The 15,477-nt window shown below is 40.3% G+C and overlaps 1 protein-coding gene across 7 annotated transcripts in view; it reads right to left on the reverse strand.

Moving 5' to 3' along the window:
* kmt2cb (lysine (K)-specific methyltransferase 2Cb) overlaps positions 1-15,477 on the reverse strand; it is a 190,014-nt gene that overhangs the window by 13,138 nt on the left and 161,399 nt on the right. For 6 of the 7 annotated variants that reach the window (XM_061920335.1, XM_061920333.1, XM_061920334.1 and 3 more), the window contains 18 exons: positions 14,668-14,779; positions 14,432-14,498; positions 14,290-14,350; positions 13,928-14,160; positions 9,892-11,514; positions 7,916-8,101; positions 7,612-7,776; positions 7,398-7,527; positions 7,167-7,314; positions 5,924-6,108; positions 5,712-5,848; positions 4,860-5,124; positions 4,490-4,629; positions 2,836-2,943; positions 1,637-2,753; positions 1,431-1,567; positions 1,202-1,344; positions 940-1,114 (listed from right to left, as the gene is read on the reverse strand). In XM_061920335.1, the coding sequence (XP_061776319.1) occupies positions 940-1,114; positions 1,202-1,344; positions 1,431-1,567; positions 1,637-2,753; positions 2,836-2,943; positions 4,490-4,629; positions 4,860-5,124; positions 5,712-5,848; positions 5,924-6,108; positions 7,167-7,314; positions 7,398-7,527; positions 7,612-7,776; positions 7,916-8,101; positions 9,892-11,514; positions 13,928-14,160; positions 14,290-14,350; positions 14,432-14,498; positions 14,668-14,779 (5,132 nt within the window). The remainder of the gene's footprint in view (positions 1-939; positions 1,115-1,201; positions 1,345-1,430; positions 1,568-1,636; positions 2,754-2,835; positions 2,944-4,489; positions 4,630-4,859; positions 5,125-5,711; positions 5,849-5,923; positions 6,109-7,166; positions 7,315-7,397; positions 7,528-7,611; positions 7,777-7,915; positions 8,102-9,891; positions 11,515-13,927; positions 14,161-14,289; positions 14,351-14,431; positions 14,499-14,667; positions 14,780-15,477) is intronic. The other variant, XM_061920330.1, reaches the window with a different exon arrangement.

Here is a 15,477-nt window from a genome sequence, read left to right on the forward strand (position 1 = left end):
AGCTCTCTATTGCGCCCACAAAACCATTTAAATAACCATCCAAAACCCGCCATGTTTACATCTCGTGACCTGAATATTAACTAAATATTAACGATATTGTTAATATATGCACTAACACAGACAAACTATTTTTAGCGGCACAATGATAAGAGAGGTAAAAAGCTTTTGCTGTAGCATTGACTGCTGCTGTTGCATCGCGTCGTTTTTTTTTTTCAGATTGTAAAGCTTGTCTCATTTGGATAATAAGAGGATTTAGCCATACATCTAGCAGTTGTTCGTCTGTGACATTCAATTTATACCCAGAGATGGAGACAGGGACATGACAATAGTAGCAAATTGTCCTTTTACCCTTTGTGTGAATTACGATTAATTCTTCATCTAAACAGAAAGATATGAACATCCTATCAGTCAACATCACAGTGAGAGCAGACAGTATGTATTAAGTGATTGTTGTACTATGTCCGTAATTTGTATTTCTTGTTTAGCACTTAGCAATACTGCTACATGATGCTATTGTGTTTCACTACAGCTCAATCTGTTCATCACACAGCTTCTAAAACTTGTAGTTTATCCTCCACACATTCAGGTAAAAAAATGTAGGGTTCAGGATTAAAGTCTACATGATTTGCATTGTTGTTGGTGGGGAAGGGATCTGTGGCTCCCACCTCTATGTCACGGATCATATGACTGGCTTGCTCATAATCTCTCAAAATGGCTTGGGAATTTCTGCGAGATGAATACTATTTTCAATCATAGCTATATTTAGTCGCAAACTTTGTAAGTATTTTGGTGTTATAAATCAGATATATATAATAATAGCTTCAATATAGAAGCAACTTGTTTTTCTATTCTACTGGTACTTTAAATGTAAATTCAAATCGTAACAAGTCCTGTTTTAAGTTCCAGAATATTATTATAAATTTTAGAGTAAAAACTCACTTGAATGCGGGAGCGAGCCAGATAGACATTTGCTCGCCATTCGCTCTTCATCCACCGATACTGAGACGATCTCGGGTGCACTACCGGAGGCTTGTTGTGGGGGGCACCGCCTTCTCCCTGAGCCACATTCTGATTAGACCTGGCGCTGCCTCCAGAAACAGCTTGAGGCTGCGGCCTTTTTTTTTTGAGAGCAGGTACATGTCATTAATTCATTAATGCAAAAATAAACAATTATAATATCGATGGTTTCACCGCTTGTTACCTGATGACCAGTGAGGTGCGAGAAGAAATGGTTCTTGGTTGGGCCCTGGCACTACCGGCCGGATTAAACACGAGAGGCAGTGCCACTAGAGGGTTGCGTCCATAACGGAATGAGTACCTGTCACAAGCCTCCACTCCAGGGAGCTAAAATTTATCAGTAAAGTAAGACATTGTTATTGTTTTATGATGTATAATACAGTCACAATGGTTCTCAGACAGCTCCTACAAACCGATTCAGTGATCCTGGCAACAGCTGATGCTGTTAACCCAAACAGGTCCTCTCCTTTAAGGTAGACTGGGAAGAGTTTCAGTGTTCCTGATTCATTCCTTCTTTCAGCAACAGGGCCAAGAACCTTATCCCACACTCCTAAATAGAAGAGATGAAAGTTAAAAACAAGTTGAGAAATCTGACTCAAATCTCTCTGCGAGGACTAACCCTTTGCCGATGAGTCAGTCAGGACCAGATCTTGATAGCCTTGTTCAATAACTCTGATGGTAAACTCTGGTTGTCCTTCTTTTTCCTCCACAGCGCAGACATATCGGCAACGGCGATTGCCATGGCGCATGCTCCAGTAAATACGACAAGCCTCATAGCCAACTGGAAAGATGGCGGTTGAGGAGTGGAAGGCTGCCATTTGCACAGGGATGAGTTGGCCGATGGCATGAAGCACAAGGCTCCCTATTCTGAAGGTGTAGCCCAACTCAGGCTGCTGCACAGCCGTGGCTATCTGACGCACTTCATCTCTCTGGACGTAGACGCGGCGAAAGACGGCGAAGCACCGTAGCTCGTGCTCCAGCGCAAGCCCAGCTGTGCCCCGCGGCCTGTGTGCATGACATAGCATGGTCTTGTCTTTGAAGAAGGTGCAGTGAGCTTGCAGGGCACACGTGAAATGGTAGACGTTGGTACAGCGCAAGCGATGGCAGCCGCTTGTGGCGCCAATCTGCTGGCAGTAGACACAGCGCACTGTTTGGCCACGACGGAGGGCAAGCTCCACGTTGATGAGGGCCCCAGCTTGTGTCTCGTACACCTCTGTGGACCACAGGGCACAGTTGAGATGCACCCAAGCATCCAGGTCAACGTTAAGCAACCGAGCAGGACCATCGGTCATTCCATCTCCAAACTGGTGGCAGAAACAACATCGCCGGTGATCCCGCAATGATGCAGGGGGTCTTAAGGAGGCACCAAGTTTCTTCAAGAGGTCATCAATCTTATCTTCATCCGGGAGCTGAGAGTTTCCTCTTGGCATCACAATCTGGACAGTCCACTTCCTCCACCGAAGACCCTTTTGTCTCTTTACCTGGTGCCAGCTCTCGTGGGATCTTGGCCGTGCTTTTAGCTTTACGGTCACTTTGATGGCGTCAGACTTTGTTTCCAGCTTAGGTGTCTCGCCAGCCATGGGGAAGCGGATTGGAGAGGTGGACGGGGGAGAGTGTTTGGGCTCAAGCTGGGCTAGACAATGAACATCCATTGAGGACATGTTGTTGTTGTACTGGTGCTGGGCTTTAGAAAAACCCGCCGTCTGATCTGAGGCCGAGAGAAGGCTCAGTGATTCCTGAAAAAATGAGAATGACAACCATGATGCAGTGCATTTATCCCACACTCACTGTGTTGATCATGCATTATGTGCTACAAACCTTTGATTCTGTGGAAAATCTGGACCGCACTGGTGACGAGGAGCAGTAGAGTAGGAAGCAGTTCTGACTGCAGAAGACCAGCTCATCTTTGAAACGGCCTTCAGGTTCCTAATAAGAATAATATTTTTACAGCACTAAATATATGCAAACTTTCAAGCTCAACTTGAATCAAAAGTCTGTCACAGGGCTAGTCAAGTACACTTTTCTGGGGACACATTTCCAGAAAGCTAAAGACTAGAGGGCCGGGCCGGATTTCTTTCTTGCCCTCTACAGTGAACATTTTATTGTGGTCTATTTAAATGGTAAATGGTTGCACTTGTATATTTAGTCAGGAGTTACATGAGCCCTCTGCTGTTTTAAGGATATTCTGCAAAAAAGCTAGTTCAAGATCATCTCTATGAGAGCACTGTAGTATTTTTAAGAATCTGCTGCAAAAAGTTATTTTAACTCAACTCACAAGCCACTACTGTTACCACATCGGAGTTATTGTGCAGAAATATGGGGAAATAACTACAAAAGTACACTTCATTGACTAACGGTGTTACAAAAAAGATCAGTTACAGTAATACATAATGTTGGATATAGAGAAAATACAAACCCTTTATTTATTGAATCGAAAATACTGAAATTACACGACATAGTGAACTTGCAAACAGCTAAAATTATACACAAAGAACATACAATTATACTCAACAAAAGGGAAGAAATACAACCTTAGAGAAAAAACTTAATTTAAAGCATTTGTATGCACGCACAACACTTAAGACCATTAGTATATCAGTATGTGCAATTCAATTATGGAATGGATTAAGTAAAGAAATCAAACAATGTACTAACATGATATACTCCAAGAAACTCTTCAAACTTAAAGTGTTTACAAAGTACAAAGAAGAAGAACCATAATAAACATTCTGCATTATTTTTACTAATTTTATTTATCTCACCATGTTAAATACAACTTACTTTAATAATTGTTTATTTATTTATTTAATGTTATTACTTATGGAGTATATTGTGAATAAAGTGAGAACAGGAAGTTAACAAAAGTGTTAGCAACTGCTATGAAAAGGAAAAGTGGCAGGGATAAATAAGCCATTCTTTTTTGTACTCCTTTTCGAAAATGTTGAAAAGAAAAAACGGAAATTGTCATGTCGCATGTTGTATGCATGCATCTTCGAAATAAACTCAAACTCAACTCAACTCAGCCGGTTAAATTGCCCAAATGGCAAAAATGAGAGATCCAAAATGGAACCCTGAGAAACACTGCTAGTATAATAAGTAAGTTAAACAAATGCCTACTTACTCCACCTGAAGTAAACAAGCTACAGCAACACCTTAGATACATAAATCACTTTGTGGAAAACAATGTGAACTGAACTGAACGCTGGGCGCCAGTATGGTTTTGCTCCCGGGACAAATTTGGCCCACGGGCAACTAGTTGAATAGTCCTGGTCTATAGACTATAAAAACACATGAACAGTCTATTAGACATAGGCTATAAAACAAATAAAAAGGCTTATCAAACACATCTATACATTAAACATCTAACACATGCAATTTAAATTACATACAGTAATATCCTCTCGACAGAAGTCAGGACATTTGTTTATTTTTGTTAATTTACGTCAACCCTAACAACACAGTGATGGGGTACCTTTATTTGAGACGGCAGATCTTTGAGGGATTTTAGCACTCCATTGCCCAGAACAACAACCTTACAGTTGCGGCACCACTGAGGTTTACATCCAGGGCTGCCAGGAGTTCGCATGTCGGGTCCTCGGGCCACAGCAGAGCCTAGAGTAAAACCAAATATTACAATTGGCTCACAAAACATCAACTGAAGTTAAAGTGCAGTGGTGTTATGGGGTATCAATAATCTATAGTATCACTATTATTACAACAATGGTCCATGGTAAAAATCTATCCATAAAACAATGTATTTGAAACTAAAACAATTCAGTGCAAAACATGTTTTTAAATGTATTTCATTGCTCCTTAAAAAGGATGATTGCTTTTTTCTGCACCTGGACTGTTGGGATGGAAGCGAAAATGATGTGTGTGCTGTTGCATCATTCCCTGTGGAGTACTGGGCCTGATCATCTGTCCAGGCCGACCGTGAAGGCCTCCATTGTCTGCTTGTCCGTAAAAAGGCATGGGAGGGCGAATGTCCATCCGAGGGCAAGCTAGCATTGGGATGGGCCCCCGGTCTGGGGTGCTACTGACCTCGTAGCTGCTAGGAATCTTGACACAAAGCAGCTCGGAAATGGCTGCCACCACACCAGTGATGTTCTTGGGGAGAAACATAAAAACATCAAGTGTTCAAATCATACATTTTGGTGAGAAAATGTACAGTTTTTAATGGTTAGATATAATATAGCGTGTTACCCTGCAAGGTTTGTATGTACTACCCAAGTGTGAGGTCATTACAGTAGGAATATACGTGTTAAAAGCCAATACATTCATCAAAAAAGAGGAACACAATAATGAACAGAAAATGACAATCAAGGGTATCCAGTAATTGTTTTTTTTTCCTCTACGGTGTGTGGTTGTTAATAGCAATTTTCCTCAAATGTTTGCCATATTTAGTTTTTGCTTTGTTATTGTCAACAGTGCTGTCTCAGTGTGTTTTCTTCTCATCTATTATTATGTCTGTTTGTTTTGTTTTGTACAGCACTTTGTGTTTATCGCCTGCCTGTGCATGGAAAGTGCTGTATAAATAAAGTTTGATTCAATTACAAGAGCTTTGTATTCTGATTCTAAGACTGGGTATGGTATGTATCCCTTATGTTAACCAAGCGAACTTTAGACAATACAAATTAAAAGACAATACAAATTAAAAGACAAAGCTAATTTACACTAAATTGAAGTAGTTTTACCTCTGCTGCAGCCGGCCTCAACGTGATGGCTACAGAAACCAGCCCTGGTTTAGCATCATTAGACATGGGGCCAAAAGGGGATCCAAAGAATGTTCCTGAAATTTCCGTCTTTATCTCCCGCAATTTGACCTCTGATGCTAGGAGGCGAGATTGTCACAGATTGTTATAGATATTACATAAGCAAATACCTTTATTCTGAGAGAGTCACCTACCTTTGCCATCCGGCGCAGGGAGCATGGGGAGAACAGGGGAGAGGCAGGGGGAAGGCGGCTCTTGCTTCACCAGTGACAGGTCTGGATAACGACTGATTTCCATGCCAACCACGCTCTCGGGGGATGAGGATGGAACAAAACTGTCAGGTGTGTCCCTTTCTTTGCAAAGCTCCTGTCCCCGGTTACTGTTAGTTTGCAGGGAGAAAATAATCACACACCATGGAAACATTTATGCTAGTGATGGCTCAAACGATACTAAACCATTGATGCCTTATTAAACACAAGGAGTAGAGAGCAACAAATATGTTTTTTCAGGGCCGATAACGATTATCAGTAGCGAGGAGGCCGATAACGGAATAATACCGAAGACCTTTCTACGCGTGTCTAAGAGGAGCATTAACATTTGCATTTCAAAAAAATAGGAAATCTCCTGGAAAATTTGGTGAAAAGATGGAAATTCTCTTCATCACAATAACTCAGAATCTAACCAAATGAGGCTTGGCGCTGGGTAAATGGGTAAGCGCTGCGGTGAAAAAAAAAAACACCTTTTCACAAGCAGGGAAAATGGGCTGGTGCCTGAGCAGTGGTTATTACTATCTACTTGACCAATCATTTGTAGTTTAAAATACTAAATACTGGTATCATACGTGTATATATCGTATCTGCTGATGTAGTGCTGTTGTAGTTGAAAAAAATAGTATACCGATACCGATAAAAAGAGGCCGATGCTGATAAATGTTAAAGACAAAGAGTGATACTGTGTCTCTTGAAGCCTTGATGCGTGTGTTATTTTAAGAAAAAAAAAAAAAGACATGTGACCTATACAGCTGCTGTGTCATTTGACTGCAAAGCACCAGACTGTGTTCATCAAGGATCAATCATTTCACTCACAATGGACAGCATGTACTAACTGGATCTACAAAAAAATACATTTCTAAGTGTGTGATCATTTTGATCTTATATCACAAATTAAGGTAAATGTTCTTCCCTTGTTTACGATTTGGCTCATTGACCAGAGTTGTGCATTTCATATTCCTTTCCCAGCAAGTAGAACAAAATCAATTATTTTTTTGTAGGTCAAATGTGGGGACTTTTTTAATCCAGCAGTTGGCGGATGATCACTATTAAACACCAACACAGTATCAATACGATGTTAACACACACTCACTGAGGTGCCATTTACCCATCGCTCATTTGTGTGCGTAAGTGTATGAAACACGGAAATAGGGTATGTATCAAATACCTTAGCTCCTCTTGGTTGTTGTGTGGAGGGGTGGGAAGGGAGGCGGGGACATCCACTGTTTTGGGTCCCTGGGCAATGGCCCGGGCTAGTAGATCGTCTTCAGTCCTAAACGGGACATGTAACGGCTTTGGTACAAGGCTTTTTGACACTGCAAAAAGAGAAGCACGTCGTCATACTACAAACGGATAAAAGCTCAGCCAAGTCAATGCTTTAATATGCGGTATATTTTACCCATGGCAGCTGCTTTGCTAGCCAACTCTTCTGTTGTGGCAAAACCATTGATCATTTTCTGCCTATTCACAGGTGGTGGCGTGGGAGGCAGTGATGCCGGAGGGGTTGGTGGATTACTCAGGTTACTCTGCTTTAGGGAAACATGGCCAAGTGAAGGTAAGTTCTCAATGTTACTTTTGCTGTCTGAAAAATTCATAGGATGAGCAGATTTTACCTTGTAGGCCAGCTGCGAGTAATAGTCAGACACTCCATCCAGCGAGGCACTGCCAAAAGTACCAGATAGGAGGTTCTCGCCGTTGAGCTGGCCGCTTCCGTAGGGAGCAAAGTGGGCAAAGTTGACACCAATAAGGGGCTCCATAAGAGGAAGCAAAGAGAGTTGCTGTGCAAAACAGAGACAAGGATGAGAATAAAACAAGTTAATAAAGGTCAGAGCTTCCAACATCCGGTGTGATGCTTTATGCCTATGCCACTAATTCACACCTACCACCATCCTCAATGATTCATGTAAACCAGTGTACCTGTTTGATTTGGGTCATGACGGTGTCAGGGTGAACCAGTTGCCTCTCATCTCCTTCCTTCTTCCTTTTCTTGTAGCGAGATGGAGGTTTCTCTCCTCCTTTTGGGGTTCTTTTATTCCTGCCTTTTTTCTTCTCCTGTTCGTGCATTAGAGGCCCTTGAATGTCCAGTGTGCCATCAGAATACGCCTAAGGATGAAACCATACCAGAAAATTATTAACATTCATCATATTAAAGTGCTCTCATACTTTAGGCTAGGTTGAAGGTCCCAAACAGGCGGACTGTGGTCTGTATCGGGACCCAGGCGACAAATCACATCTATTTTGACTTCAGTGTGAACAGATAAGGTATGAAACCGCAAAGAAAATTGTTAAAGCTGTCTAGATACAAAGTACACTGTAGTTCAGGGGTCACCAACCTTTTTGAAACCAAGAGCTACTTCTTGGGTACTGATTAATGCAAATTTTGATACACACTTAAATAAATTGCCAGAAATAGCCAATTTGCTCAATTTACCTATAATAAATAAATCTATATACATAAAAAAATGGGTATTTCTGGCTGTCATTCCATCGTAATTTTTTTTCCTTTTACGGAAGGTTTTTTGTAGAGAATAAATGATGAAAAAAACACTTAATTGAACGGTTTAAAAGAGGAGAAAACACGAAAAAAATGAAAATAAAATTATGAAACATAGTTTATCTTCAATTTGGACTCTTTAAAATTCAAAATTCAACCCCAAAAAATGAGGAGAAAAACTAGCTAATTCGAATCTGTTTAAAAATGTTAAATAATTTATGGAACATCGTTAATAATTTTTCCTGATTAAGATTAATTTTAGAATTTTGATGACATGTTTTAAATAGGTTAAAATCCAATCTGCACTTTGTTAGAATATATAACAAATTGGACCAAGCTATATTTCTAATAAAGACAAATCATTATTTCTTCTAGATTTTCCAGAACAAAAATTTTAAAAGAAATTCAAAAGACTTTTAAATAATATTTAAATTTGATTCTACAGATTTTCTAGATTTTCCAGAATAATTGCTTTGAATTTTAATCATAATAAGTTTGAGGAAATATTTCAAATATTCTTTGTCGAAAAAACAGAAGCTTAAATGAAGAATTAAATTAAAACATATTTATCATTCTTTACAATAATAACTTTAAAAAAAATACTTGAACATTGATTTAAATTGTCAGGAAAGAAGAGGAAGGAATTTAAAAGGTAAAAAGGTATATGTGTTTAAAAATCCTAAAATCATTTTTAAGGTTGTATGTTTTCTCTAAAATTGTCTTTCTGAAAGTTATAAGAAGCAAAGTAAAAAAATAAATGAATTTATTTAAACAGGTGAAGACCAAGTTTTTTAAATATTTTCTTGGATTTTCAAATTCTATTTGAGTTTTGTCTCTCTTAGAATTAAAAATGTCGAGCAAAACGAGACCAGCTTGCTAGTAAATAAATACAATTTAAAAAACAGGCAGCTCACTGGTAGTGGTGCTATTTGAGCTATTTTTAGAACAGGTCAGCGGGCACCACGTTGGTGACCCCTGCTGTAGTTCAATCATATTTATTTTAAATACATTAACATATGTTTTTGTGTTGTTATTCAGTTTCAAAAGTTTGTAGAGTATAACATTATTGTAAATCCTGAAATACTATAGAGAACTGAATATTTTAGTTTTTTTTTCATCTTATTTTATCGTGATGACAAATTATTTGGGACTGGTTTATAATGCAGGTTCTACTCAATAATGTTCCGGTCCACCGCTTTAAGAGATACTTTTAATTCAGGACTTCTGAGGATGAGGTTTTCAAATACATCAGTGAGTCATTCAAAACTATGACAGGTATGACTCGTAACATATGACTCAGCGCGCCTCCTAAACACTTATCTGGTGGATGACTCACTGTGCCGCCCACCCCCCAGTGCGCTACAACCTCATGACACACACTGCTAACACAGACACTGACCCCATTGCTGTCCACAGAGCTTTGCCTGAGCAGGGCTTTGCAGTCAGCAGGTTCCTCCTCCTCTGATCGCAGGCTCTCCTCCGACTGCTGCTGGGAGAACCTTGGTGGAGTGGTACTCTTGTTCTTCAGAAGGTGTTTCAGTAGTTCATTGCCAGCTTCACCCTTGTTTGGTATTTGACCTAAGGGGAAAGGAGACATGCTCTCTTTGCTGCCTTCCTCCTTCACAGAGCTCATCTCTGAACTGACAGGCCCATCTCTTGAGCCGTGACACTCACTGGCGTCAGTCTGCTCCAGCTTGATGTTGCTGAGGATCCTGTCGTGCTCCTGAGCCTGAGCTCTCGCTGCATCCAGGGCAAGTCCACTTTGTCCAGAATGCCCTCCGGAAAGTTGTCTCTCTAGCTCAGAATGACTTGGAGTAGAACACCCAAGGGGTGATCTTGACAGGTCTTGGTCTCCAAAGAGATGGGGGTTCCTGGTTGGCGTTGACGAGGTGTCTGAGACGCTCGGCGTGAGTGGGGCAGTGAGATCCGAATGCGGAGTTGAAGGCGTTTTGACAGAATCTGTATCGTCGTCCTTCTTCTTTTTGCGGTTTCTCTTCTTTTTTCCTTTCTCATCTGGGATGATGTTGGAGTACAGCTGGATTAAAGATTGGCCTGAGCCAGGAAAGTTAGACGGAAGAGGTGTAGCTTGGTCGCCCCCAAATGGTGGGCATTCGCCTGGCATCTGAAGCATCATGCCTGGTCCACTAAATGGACGAGGCCTGGGCTGACCGTGTGGAAAGTTTGATGCTTGTAGCCCAAGATGATCAGGCCCCATTTCAGGAGGCATTATCCCATTTCCCATCGTAGGCCTCCTTTCACCTTGCATAAAGATCCCAGTTGATGAGCCCATGGCCTGCGGCTGAGGGAACATTGGTCCAAGCTGTTGCTGCTGCTGTACAAGAGGCCTCTGGGGCTGTATGAAGTCCGGCGGTAGCTCCGAGTTAAAGAACGGCATCTGAGCGAGCGGCGCCATGTTCTCATCTGGCCCCATCATACCTTGCTGCTCCATTTCCATACGGTGTTTGAGGGCTCTCTGCCGCTCAACCTCCTGCATGAGCTGCACCCGCTGTCTCTCCTGCTGTTCCCTGAGCCTCTCACGCCTCTCCCGCTCTTGGAAACCCTCGCTGAATGGATTGTTGTCATCAAACTTCACACCCCCTGCTTGCATGGGTTTGACAGACCCTTGAGGTGCTGGTGGCACTTGTGGCTCCACTGGCATTTGGGAGTGCTGAAGCACGTTACCCATTGGCATCTGATGAGGCTGTGCTGGATGTCCCACGTGCACTTGAGGGGGCATTATAGGTGGCATTCCAGGTCCAACCATGGGAATGGGAGCCCCAGGGTGCCAGCCCGGTGGTGGCGGGTTGGGCATTCTTGGAGCAGCGTTCGGCGGGCCAGTATGAAGTGGCATTTGCATAATGGGGTTCACCTGAGGCTGGACTATTGGCGGCCCACTGGGAACCATGCCAGCAGGACCCGGCACTGGATGCATCCCAGGAATTAAGGGTGTCATGTTGTTTTGTTGCTGTTTCATCCGGTATTCTTCTATGAGTTCAGCATGCTCCTTTTGTTGCTTTCGGATCTAAAAAAAAAGTGAACATGGTCACATTTCCATGTGTAAGAAAAGAAAACAATGGTTTATAAATCTTGGGGGGATGGGGAAAGGCTTTGACACAGCAGTTGAAGATTAGAGAGGTCAAGCTTAGAAGTCATTCACGTTTATGTCAAAGATCAGCAATTTCCAAAGTGCAGGGTATCTGCAGGTTTCAATAAGTCAAATTTAAGAATTTTCAAGACCGGAGTGAATATAATTTAAGACAACTTCATATCAATACGGACAAAGACAAAGGAAAATCTGAGGGCCAGAATGAATTGTAAGTATATGAATTCATTCACTGCTCTTTCACATAAGAAAACAAAATGGTTAAACTAACTAAATACCAAGGAGCCTCACTATTGTAAAGTAATTAAAAAATATTGGCAAACATCATTACAGCCTTTTACAGATTTGCCATGGAATTTATTTCTTGCAAAAGGTGCAGTATGCTTCATATAAATTGTTTTCATGTAACAACAACAACCAGAAAGTCAGCAATGGAAGAAGAAATCACAACCATATATTGTCTGTGAGAGGGACTATTAGCATATTGGCTAAAGCCAAATGGTTAACTTCTGCAGTGTTTTTGCAGCTGCCAGAAATGAGCAAACATATAAAAACATCTACTGTACTCCTACTGTATCTGCACAAAGTTGTAAAAGCCTAAACCATTTGGATGACAATAAAGTGGATAACATTCAAATTGGCAAAGCTCATTTCGTATCTAGTGTGTACAAATGAATGTTTACTGTTTTTTTGGTGACTCTTTTGAAAACATATTGCTAATAAACAAGGACGCATTTTTATTCAAGCATGACAAGCTAACACTCACAAATCTCGCTAGCTTTTGCTCACCCAACCACTAAACAGACAATTTTTATAGCTTTTAATGTCAGTTACAGTATAAACCTGGAGAAAAGATTAGGCATGAGAAGTTGACTTGAAATTATTGGAATAAATAATAGATATAATATAAGAGAATTATGTTTTTTTCTCGTTTTACTGATGTGAATACACTACTACCACAGATAATTGAGTGTGTGCTTACTATATGTAATAGTCTGATTTCACTAATAAACATTACATATTGATCTCCTTTGGCAATTTGCCCCACTTTACCCACAAGTGTTTGTGGGGTTTCAGCATCTTTTGAAACAGACTTATCACGGATTTTTGACTTTTACATTATCATTCCATTCACTTTCATCACAATGTTTACAAACGCTTCCCTCCTCAATGTCTCCACATCCGAGTCCTAAACACTTAATACGTTTTCATCCACCGGCTTCAAGCATGCATTAAATTTATTGTCCTAGAGCCACAAAAAAGTTGAACTTGCACTTACTAATCTTATGCAAGTAATTCAGCTTTGCTGTGGGCTTTTGTTAAGTTTAATTTGCTGCTATGCTAAACTGTAACCATACACCGATGCGCGTGCATTTCATACTAGGTAGTGCGCGATTAATTTTGACCGGGCAGCACAGGTAGCCTACTTTACTTCTGTTTTGTAGTTACATTACAGCGTACCCAAAAATCTAAACATTTAATAGCAAGACTGAAGTTTATGCATGTTTTAAATACAATTTACATAAATAAGATTTTTAAGACCTTTCGATATCGTATTTAAAACCTTTTAGGAGATATTTTGGTAAATTATTGGCTTTAAATTCAAATTGTTAGATTTAAGACTTTTTAAGACCCCGCGAATACCCTGGAAGTGGAGTGACATGGCTACTGGCCCAGTCATATTCTACAGATTAAAAAAATAATAATAATAAAATAAAAAAATACAACAAAATATGGTAAAAATAAAGCAAAAATGGCATAATGTAAAATATTGACTATTTTAACTAACAAAGATTTCTCTTTGAATACATATTGTAAACTCTAACGTTTTTAGTATTTAGCATCTCTCACATCCCCTTTAGTATTCCGCCTTTAGTGAAAAAGGTTTGAAATTGAACATATAAATGAACAACCTTTACTGATTGTATGTTACACTTACACCACTTATACTTTTAAAGCTAAGGTTGCTGAAAATATACACATTTTTATAAGTAGTGTTGTATTATTGTATTACGACTAATTCAAAATTGATTGGTTTGTCGCATGCTCGCTATTTTCTAATATAATAAATTGCGCTGCACATTGCAGTAGCTTGGTATTTACTCAATCAAGCAAGTAATTTTAACGATGAAATGTGTTCTGTAAGTTACAGATCAGTTCTTTTTGTGCAGTGGGATTTAGACCAACAATGTTAGGGGTGAGATTCCAATTATCCATTTTCTACCGCTTGTCCCTCGCAGGGTTGTGGGGGATGCTGGAGCCTATCTCAGCTGCATTCGGAGAGGAAAAAAAAAGCATTCTGTGAAGGAGCTTGAAAGGCCTGAGCTTTTACCTGTTCGAGTTCTTTCTGCACAACACCCTGTTGCTCTGTGACATGCTTGAGCTGCTCGGCATCCTCCTCTGGGAACTCTCTCCCTGCCTTCTTTGCTGTTCTTTGCTTGGCAGACAAAGCTTTCTTTGACTTCCTGTGAGCTCCGATCTTCTCCTCCAGAAACTTCTGCTGCATTTGAAGTAGTTGCTGAGTTTCCTGCAGCCACTCTTCATACTGTGCCCTTTGAGCGTTGTCTGGAAAGAAGAAGCTCTTTTGTTAGCAACCCAGACAGAATAGGAGGCATAAATAAATACTTTTCTGAATCTGACAATACTTCAAGACAAGCGATTATGCAAATCCATTTAATTAAAAAAAAAACTTACTAACAAATCCAGGACCAAAATTGGGAGGATTTGGTCGTGTTACTTGTGTTAATTTGCCATCCTGATGAAAAAGGTAATCGAGAAGTTTGTTAGTACATCATTTGCCTGATGTAACATATTTTCATTTAAGAAGTTCTACTACCTGTCCTAAAACTTGTGGGGGAAGTGGTGTACTTTCAGAACAAGGTGTTACAGGACCAGGTGTAAACCTGTGAGACACGAGCACAAAAATAGTATTCATGAATTATCTCTCCATGATTACAGTATTCCATTGTTTAGCCATGATTTGCTTTCATATCCTCAACATTAGGAATACGGAATCAACTTCTTTGTGTGTGTGTTTGCATTTTGAGTTATGCACAAAAAACAGCTTCTTACCTGTTCATAACTATTGGAGACATTCCGATGTTGTTCTGAACCATGACTTTGTTGATGCCTTTGAGGGCAACCATCTTGGCTTTCATGATTGGGTCAGTGATGGCATCAAAGTCTGAAAAAAGCAACAAATGGTATTTATTAGAATTAAAACTAAACTGACACTGCATAGCCTAGTAGTGTATACGGATGTATACACATTATGTATTTATACTAAGGGTGGGCAAGTTAATGTGTAAATTTAGAGTTAACACATGAATCTATTAACGGCGACAAATATTTTATCGCGCATTTGCGTATGTTGTTAACATGCATTTATTTTGTCAACGCCTATTGCAGGCCCCAACGGAAAAGGAAAGAGAACGCGGAAAAAAAACAAAAGCATCAAGAAGAAAGGTAACTTAACAGAACTTTTAAAGTGTCATTTTCATCATAAAGTACTTCAGGCGGCGGATATGACAGAAGCAAAGTGGTTTGTAGCCACTGCCAAGCTGAATTTTCTTATCACAGGAGTACTTCCAGTCTAAAATTTCACCTTGACGCGAAGCACACTGTTGATGCGAGCACACTATTCAACAAAGTAACAATTGGAGCCAAGCTTCGGCAGACTACGTTAAAAAATGCAGCGTGCGGGAGAAGTATAGATAAACGAGAGCAAGAGAAGCTAACAGATGCTATAGCGAAGGGGATAGTTCCAGACTGTAAGCTCATTAGTGTTGTGGAAGACGCCGGCCTGAGAAATTTTGTGTGAATCGCAAAAAGTGACAGCACGTATGAGCCGCCATCAAGACACACCATCGCACGAAGAATATA

This window comes from Nerophis ophidion, linkage group LG14 (genome assembly GCF_033978795.1).
Source record: "Nerophis ophidion isolate RoL-2023_Sa linkage group LG14, RoL_Noph_v1.0, whole genome shotgun sequence".
Taxonomy (NCBI): domain Eukaryota; kingdom Metazoa; phylum Chordata; class Actinopteri; order Syngnathiformes; family Syngnathidae; genus Nerophis; species Nerophis ophidion.